At 41.1% G+C, this 14,520-nt stretch overlaps 2 protein-coding genes across 2 annotated transcripts; one reads left to right on the top strand and one right to left on the bottom strand.

Annotated features, from left to right (window-relative positions):
* The first annotated feature begins 1,590 nt into the window (after positions 1–1,590).
* On the top strand, positions 1,591–3,354 carry LOC104101207 (uncharacterized protein At2g37660, chloroplastic-like). The gene is made up of 4 exons (XM_070180871.1): positions 1,591–1,930; positions 2,733–3,019; positions 3,104–3,140; positions 3,224–3,354. The coding sequence occupies exons 1-4, from the start codon at positions 1,591–1,593 to the stop codon at positions 3,352–3,354; spliced, it is 795 nt and encodes a 264-aa protein (XP_070036972.1).
* A 5,054-nt stretch (positions 3,355–8,408) lies between these two features.
* Positions 8,409–9,520, bottom strand: LOC138896092 (uncharacterized). Its single transcript, XM_070180870.1, has 3 exons — positions 9,462–9,520; positions 9,223–9,308; positions 8,409–9,007 (listed from the first exon to the last, which is right to left on the bottom strand). Exons 1-3 carry the CDS (start codon positions 9,518–9,520, stop codon positions 8,409–8,411), a joined length of 744 nt encoding a protein of 247 aa, XP_070036971.1.
* Positions 9,521–14,520: the final 5,000 nt, after the last annotated feature.

Raw genomic sequence — 14,520 nt, 5'->3', positions numbered from 1 at the left:
AGATAAATCAATTAGTCATTTTAAGCCAAGAACGCAACACGATTGTTAGCTAACCTGTGACCCTGTAATATCCTTTCCTACTGATTGTTATCTGAAATTGTTTAATTATTTTGGTTGATTTTTGTTAATTCGTTGCTCGATAGTTTGAGGTAGTAAATTAGTCACTTTTATATTTTGTAAGAAATCTCTTGAATCGATAAGTTAATTGAATTTGAATCAGTCAAAGTTAATCATAAGTCTTCGTGGGAACGATACTCTACTCACTACTCTATTACTTGATGACTACGTATACTTGCGTGAGCATTTTTAGTCGCAACAAATTTTTGGCGCCGTTGCCGGGGACTTAGAAATTAGCTACTTGAGTGAGTTAAGCTTTTATTAATTATTTGTTCAAGTTTTAATTTTGAGTTTGCCTTGTTTGTGTTAACGCATGCTCGTCTTTTGAATGCAGAGGAGTAGAAGAACAAACAGCCTCCTTCCTCTTGATCCTGAAATTGAACGAACACTTCACAGAGTGAGGAAAGAAGTCAAAGCTAGAACTAGAATAGAAAGAGAGTTGGATATCATAGTTTAACCATAGCCAACAGAGATGGACGGTAATGAAAATCGTGTGGTGATAGAAGCCGCAAGGCCCAATCTTGATAATATGACTCAGGATATTGTGAAACCTGATATCACAAGACATTTTGAACTAAAATAGTGCATGGTACAGCTGATTAAGTCCATAGGGAAATATGTGGGTCTATCTCATGAAGACCCACAGAGGCACATTCAGAATTTCTTGGAAATTACAGACACCTACAATTATCCGAACGTTTCCAAGGACTATGTCAGGTTGACACTATTTCCCTTTTCATTGCTGGGGGAAGCTAAGGAATGGTTGCAATAGGAGCCCGCAAACTCAATCCACACTTGGGATGATCTAGAAAGGAAATTCTTAATCAAGTTTTTCCCCACTAAGAAGACAAAGTCGCTGAGGAGTCAGATTCTTGGGTTCCAACAATGGGATGGAGAGACACTTCGTCAAGCTTGGGAAAGATACAAGAAGCTACTCAGAGACTGCCCGTATCATTGTCAGATTGATGAGGTGTTGGGTCACACTTTTGTTGATGGGCTAGACGAAGCATCAAAGATGAATCTTGATTCAACTTGTTGGGGTAGTTGTATGGAGAGGCCGTATAGTGAAATCCAACTCTTGCTAAATAACTTCACTGCTAATGATCATAATTGGCAAGGAGATAGGGACATACGAAGAGGAATTAAACAAAAAGCAGCCGGGGTAATTGAGCTTGATGACTTCTCAACCATGTGAGCTGATATAGCAAAATTGGCAAATCAGATGAATTGAATGACAATACAACAAACACAACAGATGCAACATGTACAAAGATGTCTATTTGTTGCGAACTATGTGGTGACAGTCATATGAGTGACATGTGCCCCACGAATCCTGAATCTATATATTATGTGGGGCAACAGAGCAGAGGTCCGATGAATCAGTATGCACAATATGGAAATACTTGCAATCTAAATTGGGAAAATCATCCTAACTTCTCATGAGGTGGAAACCAGCCAACTCAGAATCATTATATGTCCCAAAGAAATTTCAATCAACCTCATAAGCCACCCCAACAAATAGAAGAGAGTACAAATGACTTGTTAAAGAAGTTGTTGCTTGACAATCAACAGCTCAGGACCGATTTCAGAAATCTTGAGAGGCAAATGGGGTATTTAGCAGCAAATCAAATTACTAGACCTGCAGGCACTCTTCCCAGTGATACAGAGAAGAATCCTCAAGTTAATGCAGTTACACTCAGAAATAGGAGGGAACTAGAAGAAGTGCCAAAGAAGATAAAGGACAAGCCTATACCTGAGGGGGAGTTGACTCCTAAAGCAACGCACGAGTCAAAGAAAGATGAAGCCAGTTCAGGTCAATTAAGTGGATGGAAATTAAAATCCCACGGGTTCAAATCCAATTCGAGACCAAAAAAAAAAAGAAGGTTATTTCTTCCCCTCTGTCTAACCCTTGGTGGACCGAGTTACTCCATACCTATACTGTGATGGTGAGAAGTAGCAGGTATTCAGTGGATATAAAAAAATTGTTGAATGGAAATCTGGTGATACATATTGTACTAGAACATATTGCTTTTGTCTTTCCCTTTTTCTCCCTTCAAAAAAGAATCCTCTAAAAGAAGAGATAGGAGCCCAAGCAGTTAGATTATTTTTGCGTTGAAGTCTTGTAACAATAATATTATGGATTGTTGTCCTATATGCATTCCTTGTCAAATCTATTGAGGAGGTTCTTTATAGCTTTCAAGAATGTACAATTTTACTGTATTTTAGGACTATTTATTTATTCTTAGGAGTTGGGATCACTCATCAATTGTTTCCAATGGTGAAGATGACTCATAAATTGCATGCTCTAACCCCGAATTTGGTTGGTCTAGTGGGTTTTTTATCATCTCATTTCAGTTGGCTGTTTAATAAGTAAATGCATGACTGAACTTGAAAATGTTGAACTTTCAAACAATGACTTAGGGGTTCGTATACTGGATTTTGAAGTATTCCAAAGCAACAACTATTCTTAGAATTTTGCTTCTTAGGCTTCTTAGTAAATGACTAATGCTAGAATCAATCATGTCAAGTGGCCATGAACTTTAGGGTATGATGTAAATTGAGCTATTCCTGTTCCTCTCACGATCAAACAATTTCACGGCTCCCTCATTAACAAGTTGTTTACATTGTAGGATCAATTGTTTATAAGAAGTTGAAGGAGAGGTCAGAGAAATATACAGCGAGAGGATTGGTTAGAACGGAGGAAAGCAAACAAAAAATTGGCGGTGCCGATGATGTTTATATTGGTGATATCAGGGATACTGAGAGTATTATTCCTGCCATACAAGGTATTGATGCTCTTGTTATTCTTACAAGTGCTGTGCCAAAAATGAAGCCCGGGTTTGATCCAACTCAAGGTGGAAGACCGGAATTCTATTTTGAGGATGGGGCATACCCTGAACAGGTATAGAAAGCTATGGCTACTCATGTCCTCAGGTTTGTAGTTGTCTTTGTCTGACACAAAAAAATACTGACTTTGTATTTGTAGGTAGACTGGATTGGCCAGAAGAACCAAATAGATGCTGGTAAGGAGTCGTCTTTGACACTATTGTTACTGGATATAGGATGCTCTCTGTTTATCTTAGATATACTTTTTGCATGTTTACAGCTAAAGCTGCTGGTGTGAAGCAGATCGTGCTAGTTGGGTCAATGGGAGGGACAAATCCTAACCACCCCTTGAACAGTATTGGCAACGGGAATATATTGGTTTGTTCCTTGACTCTTTTTCTTTTACTTTGAAACTTATGCGTTTTAGTATTTGATTCATAGTAATAGATGTTATTTTTGTGTTTTGATTATGCAAGCGAGTTCATATGATATTTTTAGACTTATGTGGATGTTTGGTTTGGAGCCTCGAGGGCTCGGATGAGTTTCGAACATGTTTCGAAATGGATTGAATTGACATTGAACTGCTGGTATTGCTGGTGCCCAGTTATCGCAATTGCAAGCACCAGCCTCGCAATTGTGAAGGTGACAGTGGGGGCACATGTGTCGCAATTGCGACTTTCCCTTCGCATTAGCGAGTTCTGTCGGCTTTTGACTTAGTTTGCATTTGCGAATATTTGTTCGCTTTTGCGAGATTCCCATCTTCGCAATTGCGAAGCCTTTTGTCCCAATTGTGATGATGATTGAGGTTGTCAGGGTTCGCAAATGCGATCCCTGGTTTGCAATAGAGAGGGTTCGCAAATGCGAACCCTCTATCGCAAATGTGATAATTGCAGCTGGTACAAAGGGCCGGGAGACAGAATCTTTCAACACATTCTCTCATTTTAGAACCCTAGACTCGGTAGGAGGCGATTTGGAGAGGGGATTTTCCTCTATAAACTTTGGGTAAGTGATTCTAATTTATTTCCAACTATATTCCAGCAATATATCTTAGATTTTAACATCAAAATCATGTGAATCAAAGTAAAAATTTGTGAAACTTTGTCAAGTTCTTGAAAATGAGAATTTGAGTTTTGAGAGTCGATTTTGATTCGGATTTTGAAACTAATCACATATATTGGAATCATGGTGTCATCGGTTGATTCCGTCTACCAATGACCCCACGATTTTATATATGTGATTAGTTTAAAAATTCGAGTCTAAATCGATTCTCAAAACTCAATATCTTATTTTTCAAAAGCTTGACAAAGTTTCACAAATTTTCACTTGGATTCACATGATTTTGATGTTAAAATCTAACATATGTTGATGGAATATGATTAGAAATAGACTAGAATCACTTACCAAGGTTTGTAGGTGAAATTCCCCTCTCCAAATCGTCTCTTACCGAGTCTAGGGTTCAAAAATGAGAGAATGAGTTCAAAATCCCGTCGCCCAGCACTTTAACTAGCTGTAGATGTCGCATTTGCGACATAGTATTCGCATTTGCGAACCCTCGCAATTTCGGATCAGGGCTCGGATTTGCGAACCCTAGCAACCTCACGAAATCTCGCAATTGCAAGAAAAGTCTTCGTATTTGCGAACTGGCCTTTATCACAAAAGCGAACAATTGTTCGCAATTGCCAACACTGTCCAATTTCTGTATCCTTCGCAATTGCGAAGGGGAAGTCGCATTAGCGACAACTTCCCCTCCTCTATCACCTTCGCAAATACGACCCTGGTGTTCACATTTGCAACACCAAATCATCAGATTTCTTGAAATTTCAGTCAAAAACACTTCGGAATATGTTCGAAACTCATCCGAGCCCTCGGGGCTCCAAATCAAACATCCACACAAGTTTAAAAACATCATACGAACTCGCTCGCGCAATCAAAACACAAAAATAACATCTAAAAACTACGAATTGAACTCTAAAATGCATGAATTTCAAAGAAATTTTCAAGAACTTCTAGAATTAAAACTAAACGTTCGAATTCTATCAAATCAATTCCAAACGACACCAAATTTTGCAAATAAGTTCTAAATACCATAACGGACCTATTCCATGTCCCAAAATCAAGTTCCGAGCTCGATAGCTAAAAGTCAGCCGACGGTCAAACTTTTCAACTTCAAATTACTGAATTTTGAAATCATCACAAATCAACCTATGGACTTCCAAAATCAATTTTGGGCATACGCCCAAGTTCGAAATCACGATACAAGGCAATCAGAATCATAAAAACATAGTTTCGGGGTCGTTTTCACAAAAATCAAAGTTTGCTCAACATTTTCTAATTTAAACTTCTAAGTCAATAATCAAGGGTCCAAATCAACCTCAAAGCCCCCCCCCCCCCCCCCCAGAACAAAACTAACTAACTCCGCAAGTCATAAAATCATAAACACAAATATGTGAAGCAGTAAAAGGGGTAACATGACGTAATTACACAAAATGACCGATCGGGTCCTTACATTCACCCCTTCTTAAAACAAACGTTCATCCTCCAACGTGCATAAGGACGTACCTGAAATGGTGAATAGATGGGGATAACGACTTTGCATGTCGTGCTCGGTCTCCCAGGTCGCCTCCTTGATCAGATGACCCCTCTATTGAATCTTCAATGAAGCAATATCCTTTGATCTCAAATTTTGGACCCGTCGGTCCAATATAGCCACATGCTGCTCAATATAAGTCAAATCCTCTTCCAATTGGACTATGCTGAAGTCTAGAACATGGGATGGATCACCATAATACTTCTGGAGCATAGAGACATAGAACACCAGATGAACCGCATAAACCAGGTGGCAAGGCAAGCTTGTAGGCCACCTCTCTAATCCACTCAAGGATCTCAAAACGTCCAATATACCTAGGGCTCAACTTGCCCTTCTTCCCGAACCTCATCACACACTTCATGGGGGAAACCCAGAGCAAGACTCGCTCTCCAACCATGAATGCAACATCACGAACCTTCTGACCCGCATAACTGTTCTGTCTAGATTGGGTTGTATGAAGCCGATCCTGGATCATCTTGACCTTCTCCAAGGCATCTCGAACCAAATCTATTCCTTATAACTTAGCCTCTCCTGGCTCAAACCACCTAACTAGAGAACGATGTTGTCTCCTATATAGAGCCTTATACGAAGCCATATGAATACTCGATTGGTAGTTGTTGTTGTAGGCAAACTCCACATGTGGCAAGAACTAATCCCACGTACCATCGAAATCCATAACGCAAGCACGAAAAATATCCTCCAATATCTGAATAGTGCGCTCGGACTACCCGTCCATCTGAGGGTAAAATATTGTACTCAACTCAACCCGTGTGCCTAGCTCGCATTGTTCAACTCTACAAAAACGCGATGTGAATTGTGTACCCCGATCAGAGATGATGGATACAGGTACGCCATGAAGTCAGACAATCTCGCGGATATAAACTTGAGCCAACTGTTCTGAAGAATAGGTAGTCACTACCGAAATGAAATGTGCCGACTTGGTCAACCTGCCCACAATCACCCATACTGCGTCGAACTTCTTCTGAGTCCATGGGAGACCAACAACGGAGTCCATGGTGACACGCTCCCATTTCCACTCGGGAATCTCAAGCTGTTGAAGCAAACCACCCGGCCGCTGATACTCATACTTCACCTGCTGACAATTTAGGTACCGAGCTACATACTCCACTATGTCTTTCTTTATCCTCCTCCACCAATAGTGTTGCCTCAAGTCCTGATACATCTTAGAGGCACCCAGATGGATGGAGTACCGTGAACTGTGGGCCTCCCAAAGAATAAACAAACGCAAACCATCCACATGGGCACATATAGCCGGCCCTGCATCTGCAACACACCGTCATCCCTAATAGTAACCTCTTTGGCATCGCCATACTGAACCACATCCTTGAGGACAAGCAAATGGGGGTTGTCATACTGTCACTCTTTGATACAGTCATATAGAGAACACCGAGAAACCATACAGGAAAGAACTCGACTGGGCTCCGAAACATCCAATATAACAAACTAGTTGGCTAAGGCCTGAACATCAAATGCTAATGGCCTCTCTGCTGCTGGTAGATATGCTAAACTACCCAAACTCTCCCTTTCGACTCAAGGCATCAGCCACTACATTGACCTTCTCGGGATGATATAGAATGGTGATATCATAGTCCTTAAGCAACTCTAACCACCTTTATTGCCGCAAGTTAAGATCTTTCTGTTTGGATAGATGTTGTAGACTCCGGTGGTCGGTAAAGACCTCACAAGGAACACCGTACAAATAATGCCACCAGATCTTCAATGCATGTACAATGGCTGCCAACTCTAAGTCGTGGACTGGATAATTCATCTCATGGGTCTTCAGCTTCCAAGATGCATAGGAAATCACCCTACCATCTAGCATCAACACCGTGCCTAGGCCAACACGTGACGCATCACAATACATAGTGTAGGACCCCGAACCCGTAGGCAACACCAACATTGGCGTTGTAGTCAAAGCAGTCTTGAGGTTTTGAAATCTCGCCTCACACTTCTCCAAACATTTGAATGGAGCACCCTTCTGGGTAAATCTGGTCATAGGTGCAGCAATAGATGAGAAACCCTTTACGAAACGACGATAATACCCGACCCAACCAAGAAAACTTCGGATCTCAGTAGCTGAGGACGGTCTGGTCCAATTTTGCATTGCTTCAATATTCTTCGGATCTAGCTTGATCCCCTCACTCGACACCACATGACCCAAATATGCCACCGAATCAAGCCAAAATTCACACTTTGAAAATTTTGCATACAACTTCTTCTCTCTCAAGGTCTGGAGTACGATCCTCAAGTATTGCTCATGCTTTTCCCGACTGCAGGAGTATACCAAGATGTCGTAAATAAACACAATGACAAAATGAATCAAGATAAGGCTGGAATACACTGCTCATAAGGTGCATAAATATTGCTGGGTCGTTGGTCAGACCAAATGACATCACAAGGAACTCGTAGTGACTATACCGAATCCTAAAGGCAGTCTTTGGAATATCCGAATCCCGAATCTTCAGCCGATGATAACCTGACCGTAAATCAATCTTTGAGAACACCCTGGCACCCTGTAGCTGATCAATTAAGTAATCAATGCGTGGGAATGGATATTTGTTCTTCACTGTAACCTTGTTCAACTGCCGATAATCGATACACATGCGCGTAGAACCATCCTTCTTCTTCATAAATAAGATCGGAGCACCCCACAGCGACACACTAGGCCGAGTAAAACCCTTATCAAGCAACTCCTGCAACTGCTCTTTTAGCTCCTTCAGCTCTATTAAGGCCATCCGAGATGGTGGAATAGAAATGGGATGAGTTCCCGGCAACAAGTCAATACCAAAATTGATATCCCTATCGGGCGGCATGCCTAGAAGATCCACTGGAAATACATCTGGAAAGTCTCTCACTACTAAAACTTACTCAATGGTAGGAGTATCAGCACCGGTACTCTCACAAAGGCTAGATAAGCATCACACCCCTTCTCAACCATTCGCTGAGCCTTTAGAAATGATATAACCCTGCTAGGAACATAATCCAAAGCACCCCTACACTCTAACCGTGGTAAACCTGGTGTAGCCAGCGTCACATTCTTGGCGTGACAATCTAGAATAGCATGATAGGGCGACAACCAGTCCATGCCCAAGATAACATCAAAGTGTACCATACTAACTAACAATAGATCAACTCTGGTCTCAAAACCACCAATGACAACTAAGCACGACCGATACACACGGTCCATAACAATAGAATCTCCCAAAGCCGTGGACACATAAATAGGAGAGCTCAAAGAATCACGAGATATATCCAAATACGGAACAAAGTAAGATGACACATATGAATAAGCTAATCCTCGATCAAATAAGAGTGATGCATCCCTGTGGCAAACCGGAACCGTACTTGTGATGACTAATTCTGAAGTAACTGGCTCTGTTCTACCCAAAAAAGCATAGAATCTGGCCTGGCCCCCTCCTCTAGGGCAACCAGTATCCGCCCATCCCACACCCCTAGCTGGCTATGCGGGTGGATCAGAAACTGGTGCAGCAATCAAGGCTTGAGAAGTCTGTGGACCTGACTGAATCCGTGAAGCCTGAGTGGCCTGTGGAGGTGCACCCCTCCTGAGTCTGGGCAGTCTCTAACCATGTGAAGGGTATTACTACACTCAAAGCAAACTCTCGGTGGGTGTGGCAGCTCGGACTCGCTCGGGCCTAGTCGACTGGACTAACCGCTGAAGGCACCCTGTGCAGGAGGTGCACTAGAAAGTGGTTGAGCAAAGTGTGCAACCTGAGACCTCTGAACAACCGGAGCACCACTAGAAAGTGGAAGTGCTGAATGAACTGGATGGCTCAAATAGACTCTACCATGACGGGCTGTAGCTGTAGCGTGACCACCACTAAATCCTCTCGTACCATGAGGCCTCTTGGCCTCCTAGTCATCTCTCTCACGGCCTCGCATGCCATTATACCTTCGTGCAATCTTAGCCACCTGCTGATTTGGAGTATTTGTCTTCAACTCCACAGCCATGCTGAATCTAATACCATAGTTGAGCCCCTCGATAAACTGACGGACTTGCTCTCTGACCGTAGAAACCAAGGCAGGTGCATGTCTGGACAAATCACTAAATCAGACAGCATACTCCGACACTGTCATAGTACCCTGGCACAACTGCTCAAACTTTGTGCCCCATGCATCCCGAAGGGTCTGTGGAATAAATTCCCTCAAGAATAACTCTGAAAATCGAGTCCAAGTAAGTGAAGTTGCCTCGACTGAGCTACCCTCCTCGTACACTCGCCACCGCTCATATGCCGCTCCGGAAAGCTGGAAGGTAGTAAAAGCAACCCCACTAGTCTCAATAATACCCATCGTACGAAGAATATGGTGGCACTCCTCAAGAAAACCGTGTGCATCCTATAAATCCAAACAACTGAAAGTATGAGGGTTGTACTTCTTGAACCTCTCGAGCCTAAGTTGCTCCTCCTCAGATGATGTTGCCCTAACAACGGACTGAACCGGAGCAACTGGCTATACCGGTATAACCTCTAGGACCTGTTCATCTTGGACCTGCTGCTCTGGGGTACGGGCTGCGGGAGTCTGCGCTCCTTCCCCAGCCTGAATATGGCTGGTGCAAGTGGAATCAACCCCACCTGAGCTAAGGTACCGAGCATGCTCAAGAACTATGCGAGGGTCTCCTGAAGTGCTAGGGAGGCAACAGGCTCCTTGAGTGCGTGTCCCCCAACTGGAGCTACCGGTGGCTCCTCTGCCGCAGCTCAGGCAGGTGCTCTAGCTGCACCACGTGCCCCTCATCGGCCTCTGCCTCATCCCTAGACTCACGCGGCTCTAGCAGGGGACGCGGGTATCTGATCATCGGATCCAGCAGTGTGTGTCCTCACCATCTGTGAGAGAATAGAAAGTCAAAGATTCAGTTTTCGAAGTCAACTAATTCGCACGATAAGGAATCAAAGAAGTGAAATTTTCCCAACATTTCTGTAACCTCTCAAAGATAAGTACAGACGTCTCCATACCGATCCGCAAGACTACTAAAACTGCTTATGACTCGTAACACCTATGAACCTAGTGCTCTGATACTAACTTGTCACAGCCCCAATTTCCCTCCGTAGGATGTCGTGATGGCACATAGTCTCTACGATAAGGTAAGCCTAACAATAATAATAACTTGGCGGAAACAATTATCAAAATACTAAGATGAAGCTGAATAGCTTATATAACCTCCCGAAACAAAACATAATCTCATCAATACACTCCACCCAAAAACGGTGGAACTGAATCACAAGCTCTATAGATTAAAACTAAAATATCTAATACATCACTGTTTTAAGGAAATACAACAGTAGTAAAGAAAGGAAGGTGACTCCGAGGTCTGCAGATGCCGAGCAGGCATACCTTGAAGTCTCTGTAAGGAAGCTACAAATGATCTCTAATGGCCTGCATGAGCAGATGTACCTGGATCTGCAAAAAAATATGCAGAAGCATTGTATGAGTAATGACGAGGCCAGGTCGAGTCACCCACTAGGATATAAATAAGCAATATGCAGACAACTAACTGATATGAATTAAGATAATAGCTTGAACTGATACCAGAAATTTAAGCACGGAAATAGAATAAAAGAAACAACTAAAGAGGACCACAATGATCATGCACGGACAACAATTGCTAGAACAATAAGGAAATAAATAGCAAGAATCACAATGAGGTACCGCCTCGTGTACAATAAGAATCACCACCTAGGTACCGCCTCATATAAATTAAGAATCACAACTGAGGTACCGCCTCGTATAAACAATTTACAATCTCAATCACAATCTTTCCTTATACCGCCGCATGAGCCTTACATTTGAAATAGGTTTTGAAAATAGTTTTCCCGAAATAGCTACATGCACTTTAGCCCACCTTATGATGTCGTGTGGCTTCACGTAGTTCCCCTACAAGCAACACATACATAAGTCACACCTTATACCACCGCATGCACATCAATCCCAAGCCCTATATCGCCGCATGTGCGTCAATATTATATTACAATAACAACTCGCACCACAAGTGCCCATATATCACAATTTGCCAACAATCCATAATATCAATATTTAAACAACAATAGCCCATGGCTCCACCATAACGGATACAAGAATATCAACAACAACAATTAATGTAAAATGTTCAAAGAATGATGTTTCAGCAATAACAATTTCGCCTCAACGTGATAATGACTTTCACAACTTCAACATCAATAACTCAACAATGAGAGACAATATATAACTACGATGCTAAATAAGAATAAGTCACAGTGGAAGAGAAAACGTGTAACAATGACTTCAAATAATGGAAATCAACAAGGAAAGAGATAACATGAACAATAACTTCAAATAATGGTAATCAACAATGAAAGAGATAATATGAAACAATGACTTCAATTGATGATAATCAACAATGAAAGAGATAACATGTATAATGACTTCAAATACTGATAATCAACAATGAGGATATAGCATGTATTAATAAAAGAGGCAACAAGTTCAACTAAAACATGAGAGAAAATTATCAATTAGGAGGTGGAACAAGTGTTAACGAAATCATTCAAGGCATATAAGAATAGACTAACATAAGTAAGAATAGATTGACTAAGAGAATTTAGAACATGATATGGCATTTCAATTAAAGGATGAAAATAGTCTAAGTAGCCTAAATCGGTCAAATACCACGTACAACCCGCATACCCACTCGTCACCTTGCGTACAAGAATTTAGCATAGCACAATTGAATCAAACAATACCAATCCTAAGGGGTAGTTCTCCCACACGAAGTTAGGTAAGACACTTACCTCAACTAGGCCAATTCAACACTCGAAAATAGATTTTCCATTAAAATTTGCCTCCACACGGCTCAAATCTAACCAAAATCGACTTAATATCATCAAACAATGCTAGAGAATTCAATTGTAATAGATAAAGCTAAGATCTTTACACTTTATCCAAAAAGTCAATAAAAGTCATCTCGGGGCTTGCCCGGTCAAAACCCTGGTCCAATGGTAGATTTCGTCTACCCATGACCCCACGAGTTCATATATGTGATTAGTTTCAAAATTCGAGTCCAAATCGACTCTCAAAACTCTATTTCTTATTTTCAAAAACTTGACAAAGTTTCACAAATTTTCACTTTGATTTACATGATTTTGATGTTAAAATCTATGATATGTTGATGGAATATGATTAGAAATAGATTAGAATCACTTACCCAAGGTTTGTAGGTAAATATTTCCTCTCCAAATCGCCTCCTAGCGAGTCCAGGGTTCAAAAATGAGTGAATGAGTTCAAAATTCTTGTCGCCCAGCCCTTTAACCAGCTGCAGATGTCGCATTTGCGACACAGGGTTCGCATTTGCGAACCCTCACAAGTGCAGACCAGGGCTTTCATTTGCGAACCCTGACAACCTCATGAAATCTCACAATTGCGAGAAAAGGCTTTGCCATTGCGAACTTGCCTTCATCACAAAAGCGAACAATTGTTCGCAATTGCAAACACTGTCCAATTTCTGTTACCCTTCTTCTGTCACCTTTTCAAATGCGACTCTGGTGTTTGCATTTGCGACACCAGAGCACCAGACCCCAGATTACTTGAAATTTCAGTCCAAAACACTCTGTAACATGTCTGAAGCTCATCTGAGCCCTCGGGGCTCCAAACACAACATCTACACAGGTTTACAAATATCATACGAACTCGCTCGCGCGATCAAAACACAAAAATAACATCTAAAACTACGAATTGAACTTTAAAACGCATGAATTTTAAAGAAATTTTCAAGAACTTCTAGAGTTACAACTAAACATCCGAATTTTATCAAATCAACTCCAAACGACACCAAATTTTGCAGACAAGTTCTAAATACCATAACGAACCTATTCCAAGTCCCAAAATCAAGTTCCAAGCTCGATACCTAAAATTCAACCTACGGTCAAACTTTTTAACTTCAAATTGTTAAATTTCGGCAAATCAACACAAATCAACCTATGGACTTCCAATAATTTCGGGCATTCGCCAAAGTTCGAAATTACGATACAAAGCTATCAAAGTCATAAATACACAGTTTCGGGGGTCGTCTTTATAAAAATCAAAGTTTGGTCAATATTTTTTAATTTAAACTTCTAAGTCAAGAATCAAGGGTCCAAATCAACCCGAAAGCTGCCCGGAATAAAACTAACCAACCCCGCAAGTCATAAAATCATAAACACACATGTGTGAAGCAATAAAAAGGTTAACGGGGCATAATTACACAAAACGACCGATTAGGTCGTTACAAGTTCTTCCTTGTTCTACCAATCATTATCTGTATATGATCATTGTGGTTCTCTTTAAAATATTTCTTTATGTTATTTCCATGCTTCCAATTCTGGTATTAGTTCATGCTATTAACTTGTTTCGCATCAGTTATTTCTTCGCCTTTCATTATTTATTCTTATTATGTTTTCATACTACTTGTTTATATCCTAGAATATTTCTTAACCTGGCATCGTCACTACTCTACTGAGGTTAGGATTGATACTTACTAGGTACCGTTGTTGTGTATTCATACTACACTTCTGCATATTTTTTTGTGCAGATCCAGGTACGTCTGCTCGTGCCAGAGACTTCAAGGTATACTTGCTCGGCGTCCGTAGACCTCAGAGTCACCTTCCCTTATCTTTACTTCCTGTTGTATATTCATTCAGACAGTGATGTAGTAGATATTCTAGTATTACTCTGTAGAGCTTGTGACTCAGTTCCACCGATTTTGAGAAAGTGTTTTGTCGAGACTCTATTTATGGGAGATTTTATGAGTTTATTAGACTTGTTTTAGTAATTTTGTTAATTATTTCTATCGATCCATTATTGAATATTAGGCTTACCTAGTCCTAGAGACTAGGTGCCATCACGACATCCTACGGATGAAAATTGGGGTCGTGACATTGAAATAGTTCACTAAGCTTGATTTGAGATGGTTTTGATGTTGTTATGTGGGATTTGAGGCATCGAGC

The sequence above is a fragment of the Nicotiana tomentosiformis genome, chromosome 7 (assembly GCF_000390325.3).
Source record: "Nicotiana tomentosiformis chromosome 7, ASM39032v3, whole genome shotgun sequence".
Taxonomy (NCBI): domain Eukaryota; kingdom Viridiplantae; phylum Streptophyta; class Magnoliopsida; order Solanales; family Solanaceae; genus Nicotiana; species Nicotiana tomentosiformis.
This window is presented reverse-complemented; position numbering and strand designations above follow the sequence as displayed.